Source organism: Vanellus vanellus, assembly GCF_965231255.1.
Source record: "Vanellus vanellus genome assembly, chromosome: 7".
In the NCBI taxonomy this organism is placed as follows: Eukaryota; Metazoa; Chordata; class Aves; order Charadriiformes; family Charadriidae; genus Vanellus; species Vanellus vanellus.
Window position 1 is genome coordinate 19,420,134 of NC_138912.1, and position 20,729 is coordinate 19,440,862.

A 20,729-nucleotide genomic window follows, 5' to 3' on the forward strand; every position below is an offset into this window, starting at 1 on the left:
GCTGCCTGTGACTTTCATTAATGAGTTACCCCAGAGTTAAAAGCACGTACAAGTTTTTCACTTTTAGGGAAAAAAAAAAAAAAAGCATCAAATGTGCTAAATAAGAGACAGCAAGGTTAGGTAGTAGTGTGGAATTTTTTAGGTCTTATTCCTCTGCAGTTAGGTACTGCCAATATGAGAAAGCCATAGAAACACAGCGGCAGCAACACTTATTTTATACTTCTATTCTTTACAAACATGCAGTGGTGTCACTTTGTCATGGAAATGCTCAGAAAGTGTGACAGTATACAGTAATCCGCTCTAGGATGGCATATGGTGCAGTTTTAATGAATGCTTACGTACTCATTTCACTTCACCCCATCTTTGGCACACAGGAATCTGTACACGCGTTCTCATATTCCTAAGCTGTTCAGATATTCTTAATTGGCACAAACGAATTAAACGTGCATATCTGTAAACGCATGGCACATACATACTATACGGAAGAGAAATTTCCTGTAAAAAAGGCAATGCCTGTGTCATACAGGCTGCCCCATTAAGATATGTATTTCACTGGCACTTCACTGCTACAAAAAACTATTAAATTATAACAGCACTCAGGCACTGTGCCATCAAATCAGAAATGCATACAGAGTAGGTGGCTAGATCATATGCATTTAATGCCATGATTCTCAGCTGGGAACATTAAATCACATCTGTCAGTATTTTCCATGCTTAAAATGAAGATTTGCCTTCTGTAATCTGGCTCTAAGTTGCATCAGGAAAATACCATGAATTATCCCATGTCCAATTCTGATCAAGAGAAATTCACGGTTCTCTGAACTGTGAATACGGAAAGTCATTAAGCAGTCAAATCTCCTATTGGTTGTCATTCAGAAGCGAATCCAAAGTAGTCTTATTTCAGGGGTCCTGTTAGGTGGATGCAAACTTCTGTGTAAGATAACTGAAAACAGACTAAAAATACTGTGTTCTTCTCTTTTTAAAACAAGTCTGTTGCTATTTGGCAGAACAGCCAGCGCAATTGTCAAGAAAAAAACGTCCCCTGAACCAAGCAGAAATTATGCTGAATACTACCATTAGTTTTGTGATAAATTGAAACAGGCGTTTCATCTCAAGTGCATCTACAGTGAAAATTCTGGTATAAAAACATGTGAAATATATAAAAACTGTCAGGTGTCATTTGTATGTGCATGTAAATATTTACAAATAATATCCTGTTTCTACCGTACAAAACAACTGTACATACTAAAGAGAAGAATGATTTGCAATGGGAACGCATGCTCTGCTCTTCCAACCTGCTCCATGAGGAGGACCTCTATATACACAATGCATCTACTTTTCCCTAGGGACTCTGCGGAGGAGAAGAGCCCTCCCTACATGGAGTACCTTCTTGTTTCTGTCAAGTAGCACATCGTAGACTGGGTGGGCAAAAACACGACGGCTCCCTGCAGCCGGCACGGGCACTGCTTCCCGCCTGCACTGCGGGCAACGCAGTGCCCGTAGCAGGCAGCACGCTACGCCCGCAGAAAGGAGCAGCAGCTTCCTCAACGCTTCGCCTCCCCAGCTTCACCAGCATCTGCACAATATGTGCAACCTCGACCTGCAATGGCAGGTTTCCTAAGCAGACTGCTGCCCACAGCATCTTGATTTCTGCGTGTCATATGGGCTTTGGAGTGCAATGGTAGAAGTTAACCCGACTATATGTGGATTCCTCAAGTCATCAGTGTTAGAACTCCCACTAACATTAAAGGGGCCAGATTTAATTCACAACATGCTTTTTTTTTTTGTTGTTTTTCCCTACAGAAACGCACTAATGTGCATGAACAAAAATTTACAAAGGACTTACAGCCTTGCATCTATCTTTTATACTTGATCCCAAGACAGAATTTTCACTTTCTCTTATCTAAGTAGGATTAGTTCACTCTATAGTAGCTTCTGAAAAGTTGATTTGGTTCCTTTTTGCTGTACGCAAAAGGCATAAGAAAGTAAATAGTTGTCTACGATACCAGCAGGCCTGTATTAAGCAGAAATTACATAAAGGTACTGAACTGTAAGTTTCTCCACAGAATTTGAAGTGAAAAACTCAACCAACTTTTAAGCAGAGCGAAGACAACGGAAGACTACAGAAAACATATGCATTAATATGCTCCCTGCAACATTACCAGAAACCTCAACGAGCATTCTATAGTAGAACCACTACGCTTGCAATACTTAAGGCAACAATCACTTCTTATCCAGCGCTACCAGGTCTTTGGAAAAACAAGACCTGAACAATTGTTTTGGTCAGACTGCTTATCTTCAGTATTGCATTACCTCTAATTTTATGGAAATATGAATGAAAATTTCTGCAATGAATGCTAAACTCCAGATAGTCACAAGAGATACGTAATGTAATTAAAGCTATATATTATTTTTGTTTAAGCATGTTATATACCTCCACCCAATCTTAAAAGGAAATGCTTATTATGAAAGGCAACAATTATGTAAAATTTTGCCTCGGTTGGAATCTTACAGTGAAATTTATTTGTTCCATAGACACATTATTTTTAACTTCCTTTTTACGGAGGCGTTATTAGAAGAAATGTGATCTGACCAGAAGCCATTTTCCAAAAATAGCTACTATCCCAAATTCCAATCTTTAGGGAAACCATAGAAAAGTGCAATCACAAAGGCTGCAATGCTTTTAAGCAATATTAGCAGATTCTATGTAGAAGATTTAAAATTACTGTTTTGAATTACCCCGTTCTACATCTCTTGTTAAAGGTAATTAATCTTCACTCACTGCAAAAGGACTGTTGCACACTCATGAGTGAGCTATACCTGGACCCATGAGAAGCTTATCAAGAAAAAGGTAGTGGCCCAATCGCCACTCTTCTAAATATATTTTCTATACAAAATATTTTCAAGGTATAATCCTTAGTTATTTTTACAGTACTCTATGATTTAAACGACAATATTCAGTAAAATAGTAAGTGTGTGAAACTGCAACACCACATGGAATGAGCACTCTGCCATTTTGCTAGTGTAATCAATATTAGGACCAGAAAAATTCTCTAACACGCAAGCAAAAATATTCCATAGGTTTTGAATCTTGACTGTACACTTCATGGTTTTGGCTATGATTTGCAGCACACTCGTAAGATACACAAATATCTTATGCACATTTCAGTAGCAGAATGGCACTTGGCTTGCTCTAATAGAAACAACAGAGATGCAACTGACAATTTTAAGAAAGACAATGTCCTTATTTGCATGCTGAAAATCTGGTTGTGTCCCCCTAATCCAGGCACATCCATTCATTGTGCAATCTGTCGATGGGTAAACAAATAGTGCAGGATTCATCTCAGTGGGATCTGGCCCTTTGGTCTAACCGAAGTCAATTCTAGGTCGATACTGAAGTACCATAGGGTAAGACTGAAAACAAAAACAAGAGAAAAACAACAACAAAAACAGACAAGAAAACATGAAGACATAATTCATAAAAAATACAAAGAAAATGCAATTAAAGGTTGCTTTTAGACAGAGCTAAGACACATGTCTATGGCAATCAGTTTCATTTATATGAAATAATTCTATACATTTCAACAGTTAAATCCATATCTGTACTTCAAATCTATATTTAATCTCTAAGTCAGTTAGTTGTATTTATTTCTCATTAATATAAAATTCCTGTCTCTGCTTTCATATAATTCATGATTTATACGTTTTACGACATATACTTGGTGTGCTCGAACTAGTCTTATTTCTGTGTTGCTGCGTTTGAGGAAAAGCAATCTTGAAATTTTACACTTTCTAAAACAAAGTCCATTTACAGATGATGTACTTTGACTGATTTTTATTTATATGGGGGTTCCATAGCTATACTAGTAGTCAGTACTGCTTAATGGGAGCCAGGCTACACTGGTATTACAAAATAAAAAAAAAAAAATAAGAAAAAAGATAAAGTCAAATTGCTGTGAGCTGATTTTCTGAGAGATGCGGGCTAACTTCTCCCCCAAATCCGAATTCCCCAACTGCAGATCCAATGATACATTTTTATTAGTTCTTACTGGAAAAAAAATGGCAGATCAACAGCTTGGATCCCTGAATTGGACAAAACTGTTGTGGAATTGTGGAACGGGAGACAAGAATGGGTGGGTTTCCAGAAAGTGCTGTGGAATACCTGGGCACTTGTTGCTGGAAGTTCTGTTTTACTAGATGTCTTATTTTTTCATTCCATCAGCATTTCATTTAAGTTTGATGCTTTCCGCTTAAAATCATTAGGCTACTGGAAGTCTTCTATAGCATAAAACTCAGGAAAATCTTATTGTCTCAGCAACTGTACGGGCTTAACTATCTCTCTGCCAGAGGGCAGAGGGACACAGCTAAGTCTTTTTCCTTGCAAATTTGGAATTATAAAGGATTATTACAGAAGCTATAATTAAACCCAGAAATATTTTACTGCATTCTTCAAATGCAATACAGATGAACTTCAGTGACCAAAAGAGAAAGATCATAGGATCATAGAATGGTTTAGGTTGGAAAGGACCTTGAAGATCACCTAGTTCCAACCCCCCTGCCATAGGCAGGGACACCTCCCACTAGACCAGGTTGCCCAAGGCCACGTCCAGCCTGGCCTTGAACACCTCCAGGGATGGGGCCTCAACAACCTCTCTGGGCAACCTGTTCCGGTGCCTTACCACCCTCAAAGTGAAAAACTTCTTCCTAATGTTTAATCTGAACCTGCCCTCTTCCAGTTTAAAGCCATTCCCCCTCGTCCTATCACTACATGCCCTAGTAAAAAGTCCTTCCCCAGCTCTTCTGTAGGCCCCCTTTAGGTACTGGAAGGCCGCAATAAGATCTCCCTGGAGCCTTCTCTTCTCCAGGCTGAATAGCCGCAACTCTTTCAGCCTCTCCTCATAGGAGAGGTGCTCCAGCCCTCGGATCACTGCAGATGTCACTGCAGAGACCTATACCGGTTAATAAACTTTCCATGGCACGGAAAGTTTAATGCTCACCAGAACTAAATGTGATCATACTTGCTGGGGATTTCCAAACTGGAGTGCAGCAAAATCAAAACATAAACCCAGAGGTATTCAACAGTAGCAGGAGCATTTAGGAGAGAAGACAGGGAGCACCATGTGTAGTCTGCACGTGCAATTAAAAAAACATATACTTGTAGTATACTCGGTCTCCGATTTTTTGCATAGGATACGACTAGCATATTATTTAAATGCTATTTCACATGTTTTTCACTTTGACTATATAAATCGTCTCTAAAAGTATGCAACTTTAATGGGAAGTGCACACAGGCAGAGGCAGAGCAGTCACCTCACTGAAATTGCCATGTAAACCAGTGAGGCTCGGTGCTTTTGCAAACAAAATTACAAACCAACTGTATCAATAAAATGCACTATTCTGGAACAATTCTAATTATTGAAGTAGGCATGACTGCAGTAGGTCACTCCCATCCATAGTGGGGAGTGACCCTTTACCATTAACTTTAATTTTTTGCTCAAGCAAAAATAGTATTTCAAACTTCCAAAGTAACTTTTAGAAATTAGTTCAAACCAAAATTCTCAGTGAGGAAACTACAATATTATTTCATATAGGTATGAACCAGATTGATCAATGAAATTTAGAAATCAACTTCAGTTTGCAGGTTCTGGAGGTTTTGGTTTCTTGTATTCTAGACAGAAGGCATTATTCCATTTCTAATTTTAAAAGATGTGACAGGAATACAGTGTAGAAAAATCTAACATTTCTTTACTCCATTAAAAAGAACATATGAATTGCCATAAAAAGATGAAACTAATGTAGTCTCTTTTGAGTCACACTCTTCAGTTTTGATCCCTTGTCAGTGACCGCCCAACACTACTAGTTAGGAGGATGAGATCGGAAGAGTTAAGACCATCCTTCCAGACTGATGCGGACATCAGCCTACAGAATGGTATCTCTCTAACAAAAAGATAAATGGCCTAATGCAAAGCAATGAAACCCCTAAACCTTTTGAATGGATTCTATTTAATCATTTAATCAATAAATCTTTCTCTGAAGGAAGGAAACTACTCAAGAGTTTTAGCACTCTGTAGTGAGGAATTATAAAAACTCCACAACTTGGATTACAATTGAAGTGCTGACAGGACCTTAATGACTGTAGTATGTACAGTCGTGAGTGCCTCTTACCTGATAAAAAGTGCCATCCTGTGAGCAGACTTGCGAAGATGAGCAGTTCTGACACCGAAACTGCGAAGGAGATGATTTTCTGATCAGATAAGAGGCATCCACAGCCGGACATATACATTTACCAGTTAATGTTTTTTTTAAATTTTCAAATGTAAAGTTTAAATTTAATTTACTTATTTAAAACAGGAAATACTTCTCTAAGGAATAAATGGATATTTTCCCTTTACTACTCTACCTCTTGTAAGGTCCACAGGCGTGCCAGTAAAAGCTCACGGTGAGCTTTTTTAGTAACAAATATGGAGATAATGGATTTACTTATCTTCATCCAAAAGAAGATATTGTTAATTAATTACCATCGCAACTTCTATTTTATAAAAAGATCCAATACAGTTAGGGAAGACAAAATCAAAGAAGCACAGATGTTACTGGGTTTATCACCAGCACAGTGTAACTTTTACAGGTTTTAGTTTGTCGTACTCTTACTTCAGGGGAGTGATTTAAAACTACATAAATGAAAACAGAAACACATACCTGACTATACTATGTGTATGTAAACACAACTTTAAATTTAATCAAGGGTTGTGAACCCTTATATTCACTTAATGTTAAAAATTATAGTTCTGAGATTTTTGAAAAATTTTAACCAGTATAAATAATGACCCTTTTTTCAAGAGCATGGTTACTGTTCCTTCTAAACCAATGCAACTGCCAAAAGTCTGTTTGTAGGCAGGGGCTGTGGGATTACATGTCATGAAAGAATTCCATTATCACTAAAGTTGTTGCCTCAACATTTCCTAATAGTACAGCCAATGATAACAAAAATATAAGATGGTAAGCCAAACAAACAACTGGTTTCAAAGGAGTATTGAAAAAATACTACTTAAAGTTTCCTTATTGGTCCAATACTGGGGTTTCAGCAGTCATCAAATTTCAGTGCAATATTAATTTCAAAATTAATGAATACTTGCCTATATACATTAAGTCCCCTAATTCCTATCAAAATCTCCCCCCCTTTTTTTTTTTCTCTCTTAATATTAAGGTAAAACTTTAATAAACTTGTGAATTTTTAACTCCACAGTGTGCTTAATCCTCTGTCTTCTCTGTTCATGCCCTGGTGCTTTTTATTCTGAGCACTAGGAAGCTTTAAAAAAAAAAAAAAAAAGAATACAGAGAGTTTGTACAGATCAGTAAATTAACATATGTTAAGTGCTTAACCTTAGCTGCACTCCAATATAGCCTCCACTGGTAGTGATAGACAACAAACCTGCATATACCACAAACCAATAAAGAGTGAAGAACAATCAACAGCCACATACAAGCAAAAAGAAGGAGAAGAAATGGAGATATGACTTCTAACAAAAAAAAGAATTAAATATACAAGGCAATTTAGGGCTACTAAATCAAACTGACTATCAGACCTGAAAGAAGTTTCTTTTAATTTAAATATTGCAATTCTAAAATATACACATGCAGCAAGGAAAACCCATTTAGCTGTGTTATCTGGATGTGTGTTATACAGCATATCTAAAAAACATGGGTGTAGTATTAACAGAAACAATAATAAAACAATTCCTTTTCTACAGTAATTTTTCAGTGTCACTTTCAGTTTACTGACTAAATAAAACAGATTCTTAATAAAAGACTGCTGGATGCAGATTCCCCAACTATTGTAACTCAAAAGGTCACTAAAAAAGCAAATATGCAGAAAAAGAACAGGCGCTTGGGTTTTCAGATACTTGACTTAAAACTCAGAGCAGAATGTGCATGTAAACTTTGTACACCTGCTATTTTGCAGTTTCAGAATCTCCACAATATACGTGCTGCAGGGTTTTACTCACAGGGTTTAACACGAGAAACCCAGAAAACATGCAAAATGCATTTTTAAACATAGGGATATTTGAAGGGTCACAGAATATATTTTGGCCCAAGCTGTGAATGCATTTATACCCTCTATATTAAATATACCAAAACATCATCTATTAATAAGGTAACAGCATTTACGTTTTCGCCTCTTAGTCTCCATCTCGTCATATAGATGAATTCCATAGTATGATCCTTCCCCATGATTTCTCCATTGCATAGTACATCCAGCTTAAAATACAACAGAACAAACAGTAAGACAAAGGGATTAAAAACTTGAATGTCTAAATGAACTCGTAAATGAATGTTAATGCCACAACTCCTATCATCATAACATAATTCTATCAGACATATATCGAATGTGGATAAACACAACATACTGACAAAATGCTATTTTGTACAGTAGCATTCCACTTAATTTTTTCACTTTTGTGTTTTCAATTAAGGTGTGGACAGAAGAAAGGCTACTTAACTAGGCAGGAAATCACTAGAAGACAAACTCTCCCTATATTTATCAATACTACATGCTATCTGTTTGAAGACAAATCCTTGTGCTGTATTTTGAAGGCCTTCTTGCTACACCAGTGTTCTTTCAAACCCAAAGACACAAACCAGAAGTGCTGTAATTTTCAGTTTCTAAAAATGAATTATAAAGTAATTTAATTTTTTTTTTATTTAAAAATAACCATAAATTACAAGGAAAATGCATTTCTCAGTATACAAACATGATTCTTCATTAACTGAAGGACTAAAGGCAAAATTAAAAAAAAAGTGATAACCTTACTGTGAAAAATGACCGGTTTAAACTGTATTGTAGCATCTGACTTTTACCCTCCACCGAGTGTTTGACAATTCTTTCACTACTATAAGCCATAACGCTTGTCTGTTTTTTAGAGGAAAAAAAAATGCCAAAATGTTGAAGTAAGGAGATACTACGTAACACAAGCCATTCAGGTGCCAGAAACAGATTACCTTAACATAATTAACAAAACCAAATGACCTCAAAATCGCTGGTTGGCATGTCACAATACTGCGACAGACTCTTGCGTATAGCTCTGCTGTAACCTGCGCACCTGCCCTGCCTCTGAGCAAAGCCGGGATGCTGCCCGTCGTGCCAAGGGCAGCCTGCAGCGCACGGAGGTACCCAGTCCTGTCCCGTCCTGTCCGAGGACTGGCCGGAGAAAGAGACTGCGCTGAGGTCAATATTCCCGTATCCATGGGGAGAGGGAAAGCAGAGGCAGGAGTCTCATACTTCCCAGCTCCACCCGGCATTTTGAAAGATTCACATGGCATTGCTCCGCACTTCTTCATAATTACAGGATAGTTTCTTACATCTGAAGAAAACGAAACTGTGGAGTAATTTGGTGTACGTCTAGTCGATCTCTCCTTTTCCGCAGTAGCTACTAGCCCAAAACTGTATTGACTTTTTTATTAGCCACATAGAAAGAGAAAGCATTTACTTCACACAAGAATATCATAAAAATATCATTCACAGGATACAGCAACAAACTGAAGTGACTAGAACTGTACGAGTTCCTTGATTAGCAATTTTAGTCACTGTGATAAAATGATCACTTCTCACTAAAGGGCAGAAAATATAACTTGGAATATTGAACAGTACTTCGTGATTGGGCTAAAAAAATATCCCTCAAGTTCAAATATGATCAAATTTCATAAACACCTAATAATTTGAAGGGAAATAAAAACATAAGCATCGTTCTTTCAAATGTACCTCATAAGAACTTGGAAGTTTTAATTTTAAGCTGAGAAACTTTTTGATAGTTCCCACGGTCACTCGAGTAGAACAGCGGATAAATTTCTTCATTAAACCCTAAAACAGCAGCAACAAAACAGAAAAAAACATGTTAGAAATTCTGGAGCATGTAAGCAATCTTTAGTACAAGAATAGCTCTAATTGGGATTTTTTTCAACCAGTAACCAATTTTACTGCACTTTCTTCATTCATCATGGCACCACAGGTTCATTTTTATTCACCTTTTTTGCAAAATGTACAGGATGAACTAGTTTGTCATTTGACCCATCTCTGGTTCTAAAGAAATTTCCAAAAGATACAGAAGGCAGGAAAGAAAAAAGAAAAAAACAGCAAAAAAAAGACCAAAACTACCAAAAGCCCCAGAAGAACTTAAATAATCTAAGTGTCTGTGCTAGTAACGCTGGGGGCCAAACAGATGTTACAGTTCTTAGAATTTCTTCAGTTCTTCAGAGAAAAAGTAAGTTAAAACATCCTCAAATAATCTAGGTAAAATACAGGGAAGCTATAAACCTGAGATGTGATCTATCATCACAGATTCTGTGATCCAGAACCTAATGGTTTTGATTCACCAGGAAAGCAGGAAACCCGAGACTCCTACATGGTGACAGAGATACAGATTTCTTACTGTATATAGCATAAATAGTGATAACACACACATGCGTTTTCTTGCTGAATCAAAACTTTCTTACCATGTAAGAACTTCCAAAATTATACACGTAACAGAAAATATAAGTAGTATTTTATGAGACAAATTTTAAATATTTTTTTAATTCTTGTCTTTGTAATTTAATAAAATATTAAAATCTGAGAGGATTTCTAACACTTTCTTCTAGACTCGATACCATTAGGTAATCTTGCCTTCAGAAATAGAAACCAAATATCCCTAAATTCTTAAAACAGCAGTTAGCAGGTATTATTCTACACATTTTACAGATGGAAGTGACCCGCCCCAGGTCATAGATGAAACATCAGTCCCAGAATCAGGTTTACAGCTCAGAAGACCTGGATCCCAGTAATTCAGCGCACAACCTAACTGGAAAGCAGCTTCACGCTGGCACGGTAAGAAGCAGTCCTGAAAGGGGGAGGTAGCTCACCTACAGCTAGCTTTTTAAGTATCTGTGTGCGATGCTGCCGTCTGTTGTGTAATGCGGCTATACACCATCCAGGCTGTAGACTACAAAACTATAATCCATTAAAAAAATAATAAAATCCACTGTCACTTACGGATTTCTGTACAGAACTGTATTTTTTACAAAATTCCAAGATGCATTGAAATGCCTCAAACAAAAGGACTAAACGACCGTGTAAGTGGAGACAGGTCACCACTCTAAAGTTCATTGTCAATGGTTATAAAATGATTTGGTGCCTGGAAGATGTTATTCTGCCAACAATAACAACAGCACAGATTGTCTTTACTACTTACTTTGACTACATTATCTCCTGACTGCCCATTGTTGCGTAAACAGTCAAGGCAGATAGCAATCTGTGGGTCACTCCTGTGATAGTCTTTATCTTCTTCATTTTCATCACACTCCTCATCTACTTTGGGTTTATCAGCTTTTGGGCTTTCATCTGTAAAATGTAAAGATCACATTATTTAAGCATAAAGTAATTAAAAGTCACAGTAGCAATAAACCCGTATTTACAGTAATACTTCATTTTCAAGAGCATATTTGTTCTTCAAATTAACTTTATACAATTTTAATTCAGTGCATTCTTAAAGTCATCAATTTACAAATCTCTGAAAACAAAGTTTTACTATTAAAATTTTAATGTAATATGCAAACAACAGATTTCTATGTGACAGAAAATAATTAGGCTGATGGGCCACTAATGGTTATGGCTGTCTACTTCTGTTTGCACCCAGTGATTAAAACACTGCAAGTGCGAATGCATCAAGATCACTCAACCATGCAAACCTACACTTATGGTGTGGCAGTTCACTGCCAAAAATATCGCTTTTAAATAAAAAGTGGAATAGCTAATCCCAACACTTGTATATCAAAATAACATCGGTAATCAATTCATATTAACTGTCTGCCACAATAACCCAGTGGAGACACGTTCCTGAAATGTTATCGTGAAGTAAACTAAGGGAAGATAAAACTTTCATCTACTTTTGACCTGGTCTAAGTAACATCATTGTAAAAACTACAGGTGTCTCTCTCCAGAAGGATTTTATAACAGTCTACCCATCACAAGCATTTGTCTGGGAAGTACCTGCCTGTGATTTACAGGCTCTTAGGCAATGTAAAGACACCCACAACTTTCAACAGTTATCACTGCTGAGTAATGGAGGAAGATTTAGTTATGCAGTTTGAAAAGTCTTGAAAGGCAAACCAACTACAGAACTAGGAAAACTAGCAAATTTCCAATCACAAAATCATTCCAGAAACAAGTACACACACAAAAAAGTTGCATCTTTCAAGGTTTTCTAATAGAAATTCAAATGCTCCTCCATGTAAATGGCACCAGACTATTTACTAAAAAATCCTTGTAGATATCAGAATTAATGATGTTTGTACAGGCAGCCTCCAGAAATCAATGTGATGGTCCATTAGAGGCATGTTATTAAAGTGTACTATGATAGAAGTTAAAAAAAAAAAAAAAAAAAGAAAAAAGAAACTTTCATCTCACCAAAATGGATTTGGTGTTCTCCAAATCAAAAGCATCAAGCCAAGAACAGATGACAGGAAAAACAAACCAACACCCCACCCACCACCTCCACCCCTATTTCCTTAAGGCATAAAGTGGTGTCTCGTTTTCTCATCTTTCTTGCAAAACTTCGAAATTATCTACTTCCTCTGCTTTTCTCAGTTATTCAGTGTAAAACTGATCACCAGAGAGTGAGTCAATGTAAAGATGTCTGCCCTCTTCCTTCTCCAGTTCAGACTGGAAAGGACATATAAAGATTTTTTTCTCTGTACCAAAGCGTGGTTCCTGTCATCATCCAGGAATTCTCTCTAGTAACCACCTCTCCTAGTGGAGTCACCAATGCCCCAGAAGGCTTTATTGTTTGGGGTTTTTTTTCCTTCTTATATAAGAAAATTATAAGTCCTGGGATTTTTTTTTTTACAGCTCTCCGATGCTAAGGTTGCAAACTGTGTTGTGATCTGTGGTACAGGACATAACTGACAGACTCTTAAACTAGACTGGCTATGTGATTGCAGGGCATGGGATTGACAACTGAAACAGTCCATTCTTACTGAAATTATTCTCACTAAGTCATTTATTCTCAGGCAAGTTTCTAAATACTTGTTTATAGCAAAAAAATAGTTAAAATGCTCGTAATTTGTTTCAATTAATTGTCACAACTTTCAAACCATTTGTAGAGCCAAATTTCCATAGCCCAAGGATACAGTCCCTAACAGAGCTCGGTATATCTATAGCTACTCAGAAGTATATCTTGAGAGTTAGAGCTTTCCTGATTCAGAAAACAATCCAATCACTCATTACATTTAGTAACTGATCTCTGTTATGTTTACCATTAAATTATGGGAAGAAGGTAATAACCAGAAGAATAAATTGGTTATAAGTAAGTCACGTTCTACAAATTTGCAAATTATGTATTTTTTTCTATCTATGTATATAACAGAAAATAGTTTTCTAAAGAGTTAACTTATATTTTTTTAAGCATTTTAAAAGCTGAATAGGTATACACTACACAGTATGTTGTAGTAAACTAATATAATTTAATCTAAAATGTCCTGCAGTTCTTCATTTAATTATAACAAAGAACCTTGTCCCTTGTAATGCATGCCAAATGCAAATCAACAAAATTTGAGAAAGAAAACAAAATGTTATGAATTTGAAAAGAAGATGCTATAAACAATTGAGCACAGAAGAGTATTGCAAGACATTTACTTGACAGTGATCCTTTACTAAAACTAAAACTAACTAAAACTTTAGCTTAGCAGAGGCATTGAAAAATTCTTAAAAATGCCAAAAGCAAATAGGCTATGATATCTAAATCTTAATGTCAAATTAAGAGGCATAAAAACAGTTGGATGTAGCCCTCACTTAGCACTTTAATACTGAGCTCTCAAAGTTGATGGGTCAACTACAAAAAAAAAAAAAAAGGGAAAAAAAAGAAAAAGCATTTTGGAATCTATATAAAACAATTGTTTAGCGTGTGTGGAAAACTGTTTTACTACTTGTCATAACTAATTCTTGACAACCTCCTACTTAACAGCTGGTCAAATTCACTAACAGAAAATAATCTGTAAAAAACTCAAGTAGTTCAGCATCTTGCTGCATCAAGAAAATTAAGAATTCAACTGGAAAACTGCATGAGTGTTGAAAGTAAGAGCTTAGGGTACTGTAAATAAAAATAATGGTAAAACAGATAGCATTTGTAAAACAACTGGTTAATAGATAAGCGGCAGTACATGAAGACATTTACACAGATTTGTTATAAATTCTGTAGTCTCTTTCAATTCAGTAAAAACAATGTACATGCAGCAGTGTTTGAAGAAACAGGGCTTAATGAGCAATGTTACTTAACACACAGGTAAGAGAGGAAACAAAATCATCACCTTGTCCATTTTCTTGAGGTTTGTTTTTCTTCCAAAATTCGATCTCTCGCTGCAGTTCCTCTAGTTAACATCAAAGAACAGTAATGTGAATTTTTAAATCAATACTACGGGTAAATCATTAGAAACAGCCATATTCCCTCCATCAACCCAAACAGATACCAAATCAGAAACTTACGTTCTCGAAGTCCGGGCACTAGCTTAAATATAATTTCCTCTAAGGTGTTATCCAGCCTTTCAAAGGGAAAAAATACATTTCTCATTAAGTAGAAACTAGCATTTTAAATATTTTTAGCCTTTAAACAACAAAAACTTTTGAATAATAAAATGAATTGCATATTTTTGGTAAATGCTACATCATGTAAAACCCAATTGATTTGAGCTTGAGAGACAAAATACATTAAAAGCTTATCTCAACCACCTCCTGAATTGATTTCTTTTAGAAATAAGCAAGGAATTTATTTTTTTAATGTATAAAGACAAAAATGAAGCTGAAGAGAAAACACATTATACTCTAAAATTTTCATTGTTTTAATTTGTGTTACTAAAAAGAACAAACTGGAAAAGTAGGATCCAATTTTAAGGTCCATATCATGAGTAGTATGCATGAAAATTATAAACTCCGTTATCATACTAAGTGTTCAAGTGCTTTGTAATAAGACTGTTATGAAAAACTGAAGAGACTATTCCCTACTCATTACAACACAGACAAATCTTGGCAGGATAAAGAAGACCACACAGAGCATCCGTGCTGCTCTGGCTAGACAGTTCTCGGTACCCAACCTAAAATTCATTTAAACTATTTAAATCTGCCATGGGTTTGTCTACCAGGCAACAGTACACAGCACAGGCGTGTCCTCTGATACCCTGGAATGATCTATTGTTCTCTATAGTACCATCAAAAATAGCTATTACAGTCCCCTCCAGAGGACACTGTGCATTCACCTTTGATGTTGAAGCTAAAATATTTTTCTTTGCCTTTCTCTTAATTTTACCTATTCTCCTATTCATTTAGTTTATCATCCCCTTAGTAGTTCCACTCCCTCTCCCTGCCTCACTTATCCTTCATGTCCTCTGTCTCTCATTCTGGCTCATTTTCCTTTCTCTTCTCTGTCCTCTACATCTTGTGAACAGTAACTCCCGCTGCCCCCAGCCTAAACAGAATCCCATGACAAAACAAAGTACTAAGTACTACTGCCAGAGAAATTGAGTACCTTGAGATTCAGTCAGAACCTACAATACAATAATTGCTTTTGTTATATTTTTCATTGCCTTCATTTTTCATCTCAATAATGATATATATCTCTATATACATGTATATTTGCATATATACATACATGTATGTGTAGATGTTATTACTGATGCACTATAGGCCTCTTATAAAACAATTATCTTTTGTTCACTAGCAACAGCAAAGTAGGAAGAAGACTGAATGACTTTATTGTTGAGGAATGCCTAAAAGCCATTTTAATAGATAACAGTTATCACCTTATAATAAATATATAAGCATTCCAGATTCTCTTTACAGAATTGTATTTTTAATTAAAGTTTACAATTAGACTTATTACCCAATCATCTTGTTTTGAGACTAATTCCTTATGTGATGTGTCAGTTCATGGACACATTCATACCATAAGAGTATTCACATTTAAGCTATGACTTTTTCAATTTTTTAATTGCTGCTTCTAGTAAGGACCAGAAAAAAAACAAACCTTCAGCAAGTGAGACACACCTCCCCTAAACCAAACCAGCGTAGAGAGCTCTTTCTCACAGATCATAGAATTGTCTAGGTTGGAAGAGACCCTTGGGATCATCGAGTCCAACCATCTACCCTACTCTACAAAGTTCTCCCCTACACCATATCCCCCAACACCACATCTAAACATCTCAAACACATCCAGGGATGGTGACTCAACCACCTCCCTGGGCAGTCTATTCCAATGCCCAACCACTCTTTCTGTGAAAAATTCTTTCCTAATATTCAGTCTAAATCTACCCTGTTGGAGCTTGAAACCATTCCCTCTTGTTCTGTCATTAATTATCTGTGAGAAGAGACCAGCACCAACCTCTCTACAGTGTCCTTTCACAGAATCACAGAATAGTCAGGGTTGGAAGGGACCTCTGGAGATCATCTAGTCCAACCCCCGTGCCAGAGCAGGGCCACCTACAACAGGTCGCACAGGACAGCGTCCAGGCGGGTTTTGAATGTCTCCAGAGTGGGAGACTCCACAACCTCTCTGGGCAGCCTGTTCCAGTGCTCCACTACCCTCAAAGTGAAGAAGTTCCTCCTCATGTTAAGATGGAACTTCCTGTGTTCAAGCTTGTGCCCATTACCCCTCGTCCTATCACTGGGCACCACTGAAAAAAGACTCCTCCCATCCCTCTGGCATCCTCCCTTTAAGTATTTGAAAGAATTAATAAGATCCCCCCTCAGTCTTCTTTTCTCTAAACTAAAGAGACCCAAGTTCCTCAGCCTTTCCTCATATGAAAGATGTTCTAATCCCCTAATCATCTTCGTAGCCCTTTGCTGGACCCTCTCCAGCAGATCCCTGTCTTTCTTGAACTGGGGAGCCCAGAACTGGACGCAATACTCCAGATGCGGCCTCACCAGGGCAGAGTAGAGGGGGAGGATGACCTCCCTTGACCTGCTGGCCACACTCTTCTTGATGCACCCCAGGATGCCATTGGCCCTCTTGGCCGCCAGGGCACATTGCTGGCTCATGGTCATCTTGTTGTCCACCAGGACTCCCAGGTCCCTTTCCACAGAGCTGCTCTCCAGGAGGTCAGCCCCCAACCTGTACTGATGCACATGGTTATTCCTCCCCAGATGCAGTACCCTACATTTACCCTTGTTGAATTTCATTAGGTTCCTCCCTGCCCAACTCTCCAGCCTGTCCAGGTCACGCTGTAAAGCAGCACAGCCTTCTGGCGTGTCAGCCACTCCTCCCAGTTTAGTGTCATCAGCAAACTTGCTGATGGTACACTCTATCCCTTCATCCAGATCATTGATGAACATATTGAACAGGACTGGACCCAGTACTGACCCCTGAGGGACACCACTTGTTACTGACCTCCAACGAGACTCTGCACCACTAATCACAACCCTCTGAGCTCTATCTGTCAGCCAGTTCTCAATCCACCCCACTGTCCATTCATCTAGCCCGTACTTCCTAAGCTTGCATGTGAGGATGATGTGGGAGACAGTGTCGAAAGCCTTGCCAAAGTCAAGGTAGACAACATCCACTGGACTCCCCTCATCCACCCATCTAGTCACTTCATCATAGAATGCTATCAGATTAGTCAGACACGACTTCCCCTTAGTGAATCCATGTTGACTACTTCTGATAACATTCTTTTCATCCAGGTGCTTTGAGATGATACCCAGCACAAGCTGTTCCATCATCTTTCCAGGGATGGAGGTGAGGCTGACTGGCCTGTAGTTTCTCAGGTCATCCTTCTTGCCCTTTTTGAAGGCTGGAGTGACATTAGCTATCCTCCAGTCCTCAGGCACCTCACTTGTCCTCCAGGACCTTTCAAAGATGATGGAGTGCGGCCCAGCAATGACTTCCCCCAGCTCCCTCAGCACTCGAGGGTGCATCCCATCAGGCCCCATGGATTTGTGGATATCCAGTTTATCTAACTGATCTCTAACTTGCTCCTCGTCAACCAAAGGAAAGTCTTACTCCCTCCAGACTTTCTCTGTTACCTTCAAAGTCTAGGTTTCCCGAGGACTGGCCTGAACAGTGAAGACAGAAGCGAAGAATGCATTTAGCAACTCCACCTTCTCTGCATCATCTGTCACCACGGCACCTGTCTCATTCAACAGCGGGCCCACATTTTCCCTAGTTTTCCTTTTGTCTCCTATATACTTAAAGAAACCCTTCCTGTTGGCCTTGACATCCCTCGCCAGGTCCAATTCCAAGGTTGCCTTGTCTTTCCTTGTTTCCTCCCTGCATACCTTGACAGCATTCTTGTATTCCTCCCAAGCAGTCAGCCCCTTCTTCCACCTATTGTAAACTCCCTTCTTCCACCTGAGCTTTTTCAGAAGGTCCCTGCTCAGCCATGCAGGTCTCCTTCTTCCCTTGCCTGATTTCTTTCTCTTTGGGATGCACTGATCCTGAGCTTGGAGGAAGTGACACTTAAATAGCAGCCAGCTCTCTTGAGCCCCCTTACCCTCTAGAGCCCTCTCCCATGGGATTTCTCCAAGCAACTCCTTGAAACGATCAAAATTTCAAAATAGTTTCAAATAGTTGTAGAGAGTGATGAGGTCTCCTCTCAGCCTCCTCCTCCTCAAACTAAACAGTCCCAGCTCCTTCAACTGCTCTTCATATGATTTGTCTGCTAGGCCCTTCACCAGTTTCATTGCCCTCCTCTGCACTTGCTCAAGCACCTTGATATCTCTCTTGTATTGAGGTGCCCAAAACTGGACACAATACTCGAGCTGTGACCTCACCAGTGCTGAGTACAGGGGCACAATCACCTCCCCACTTCTGCTGGCCACGCTATTTCTAATACAAGCCAGGATGCCGTTGGCCTTCTTGGCCACCTGGGCACACTGCCGGCTCAAGATATGAAGATATATGCCAGCTCAGATATGAAGAAAAACAAATTCATGGGATGTCAGAGGACTTATCGTCTGATAGATGACAATATAGGTCTACCTTTCCAAATGTTATGTTAACTCTTCTAGCCTCTCCTCTCAATAGCTAAGAGAATCATAGAATTGCTGAGGTTGGAAGGGACTTTTAATATCATCAAGTCCAACCAATAACCTAACCTCACAAAACCACTTCTAAACCATGTCCCCAAGTACCACACTTACCCTTTTTTTAAACACCTCCAGGGATGGCGAATCCACCACCTCCCTGGGCAGCCTATTCCAATGTTTGATAACCCTTTCAGTGAAAAAATATTTCCTAATATCCAGTCTAAACCTCCCCTGACATAACGTGAACCCATTTCCTCTCATCCTTGTTGCCAGGGAGAAGAGGTCAGCCCCCACCTCTCTACAACCTCCTTTCAGGTACTTGTAGAGAGTGATAAGGTCTCCCCTCAGCCTCCTCTTCTCCAGGCTAAACAACTCCAGTTCCCTCAGTCGTTCCTCATAAGATTTGTCCTCCAGACCCCTCACCAGCTTTGTAGCCCTTCTCTGGACACACTCCAACACCTCAATGTCCTTCTTGTAGTGAGGGGCCCAAAACGGAACACAGTACTCGAGGTGGGGCCTCACCAGTGCCGAGTACAGGGGGATGATCACTTCGCCAGCCCTGCTGGCCACACTATTCCTGATGCAGGCCAGGACGCCGTTGGCCTTTTTGGCCACCTGGGCACACTGCCGGCTCATATTCAGGCGGCTGTCCACCAACACCCCCAGGACCTTTTCTGCCAGGCAGCTTTTGAGCCACTCCACTGCAATCCTGTAGCTGCGTGGGGTTGTTGTGACCCAAGTGCAGGACCTGGCACTTGGCCTTGTTGAATGCAACTAGGTGGTACTGCTCTCTATGAAGTTCCCACAGCAGAGCACTGGGAACTTGGGAACCTGTCTTGGAGATGGAATTCATTTCACATTGTAAGAAAGCTCCAATCTTCATAATGTACTCATTAAGAGAAAAGAAATAAGGACTTCAAAAGAGAACATTACTACCTTAATTCAAAATCCCACTAACCGTTCCTCAGGATAGTATAGCATATGCTGGGTTTTCTACATTTATTTTTGAAAATTCCCACTTAGCACTTCCTAATTTGTCTTCAATGATGAATTAGAAAAAAAAAAAAAAGTCACTGGTAATGCCAGCATCGCAAGAAAACCAGTCTAGTGATGCTAGCAGCAAAAACAGGCTTCATACTCTAGTCAAAGACTTTATTTTATTTCAAAAACTGAACAAAAAGAGCTATTTTGTCCTTAGGAAGCATAAATATTAATTAGTACTTTAAAAAATGCAGGAAAAAATAACATTTATCTGATTTTTACATACAGGGAAACTAAAACTATAGGGAAAAAAATTAGGAAATTATAAAAAGATTCTCAATTTCAGATGCATCTTACATTGTTCCTATTATCTATGCCCATGAGCACTCTGTAACAAAGATTTGAATTTCTATGACTCGCATCAAACTTATTCCAAAGTGAAACTACTTGACATAACTCCAAAGTTGGCCTCAGTCACTTAATTTGATACTTCCTGTTAAAGCTGAAAAAAGAACATTCGTATTTTAGACACACCTCTTTTCACCCCCACACCTGCCAACCTCCAATCCAGAATGTGTATAAAGAAGAACCAAGCACTTGTCAGCTCCATGTAGTTTCTTTTTTCGCCTCTCCTATAATACTGAATGAGTGGTGAGATCATGGCTACTCGCTGATAATTGCTAATTATCTGAAGTGAAGCAAATGGAGA

At 38.5% G+C, this 20,729-nt stretch overlaps 1 protein-coding gene across 1 annotated transcript in view; it reads right to left on the reverse strand.

Annotated features, from left to right (window-relative positions):
• Positions 1 to 3,366: 3,366 nt before the first annotated feature.
• The window catches only part of PCGF5 (polycomb group ring finger 5), a gene marked incomplete at its 3' end in the record, with an annotated part of 31,497 nt that continues 14,134 nt past the window's right edge, over positions 3,367 to 20,729 (reverse strand). The window contains exons 4-10 of the mRNA XM_082486031.1: positions 14,510 to 14,565; positions 14,335 to 14,394; positions 11,223 to 11,371; positions 9,758 to 9,856; positions 8,167 to 8,256; positions 6,166 to 6,225; positions 3,367 to 3,414 (exon numbers count right to left, since the gene is read on the reverse strand). Of these exons, the coding sequence (XP_082342157.1) occupies positions 3,367 to 3,414; positions 6,166 to 6,225; positions 8,167 to 8,256; positions 9,758 to 9,856; positions 11,223 to 11,371; positions 14,335 to 14,394; positions 14,510 to 14,565 (562 nt within the window). The remainder of the gene's footprint in view (positions 3,415 to 6,165; positions 6,226 to 8,166; positions 8,257 to 9,757; positions 9,857 to 11,222; positions 11,372 to 14,334; positions 14,395 to 14,509; positions 14,566 to 20,729) is intronic.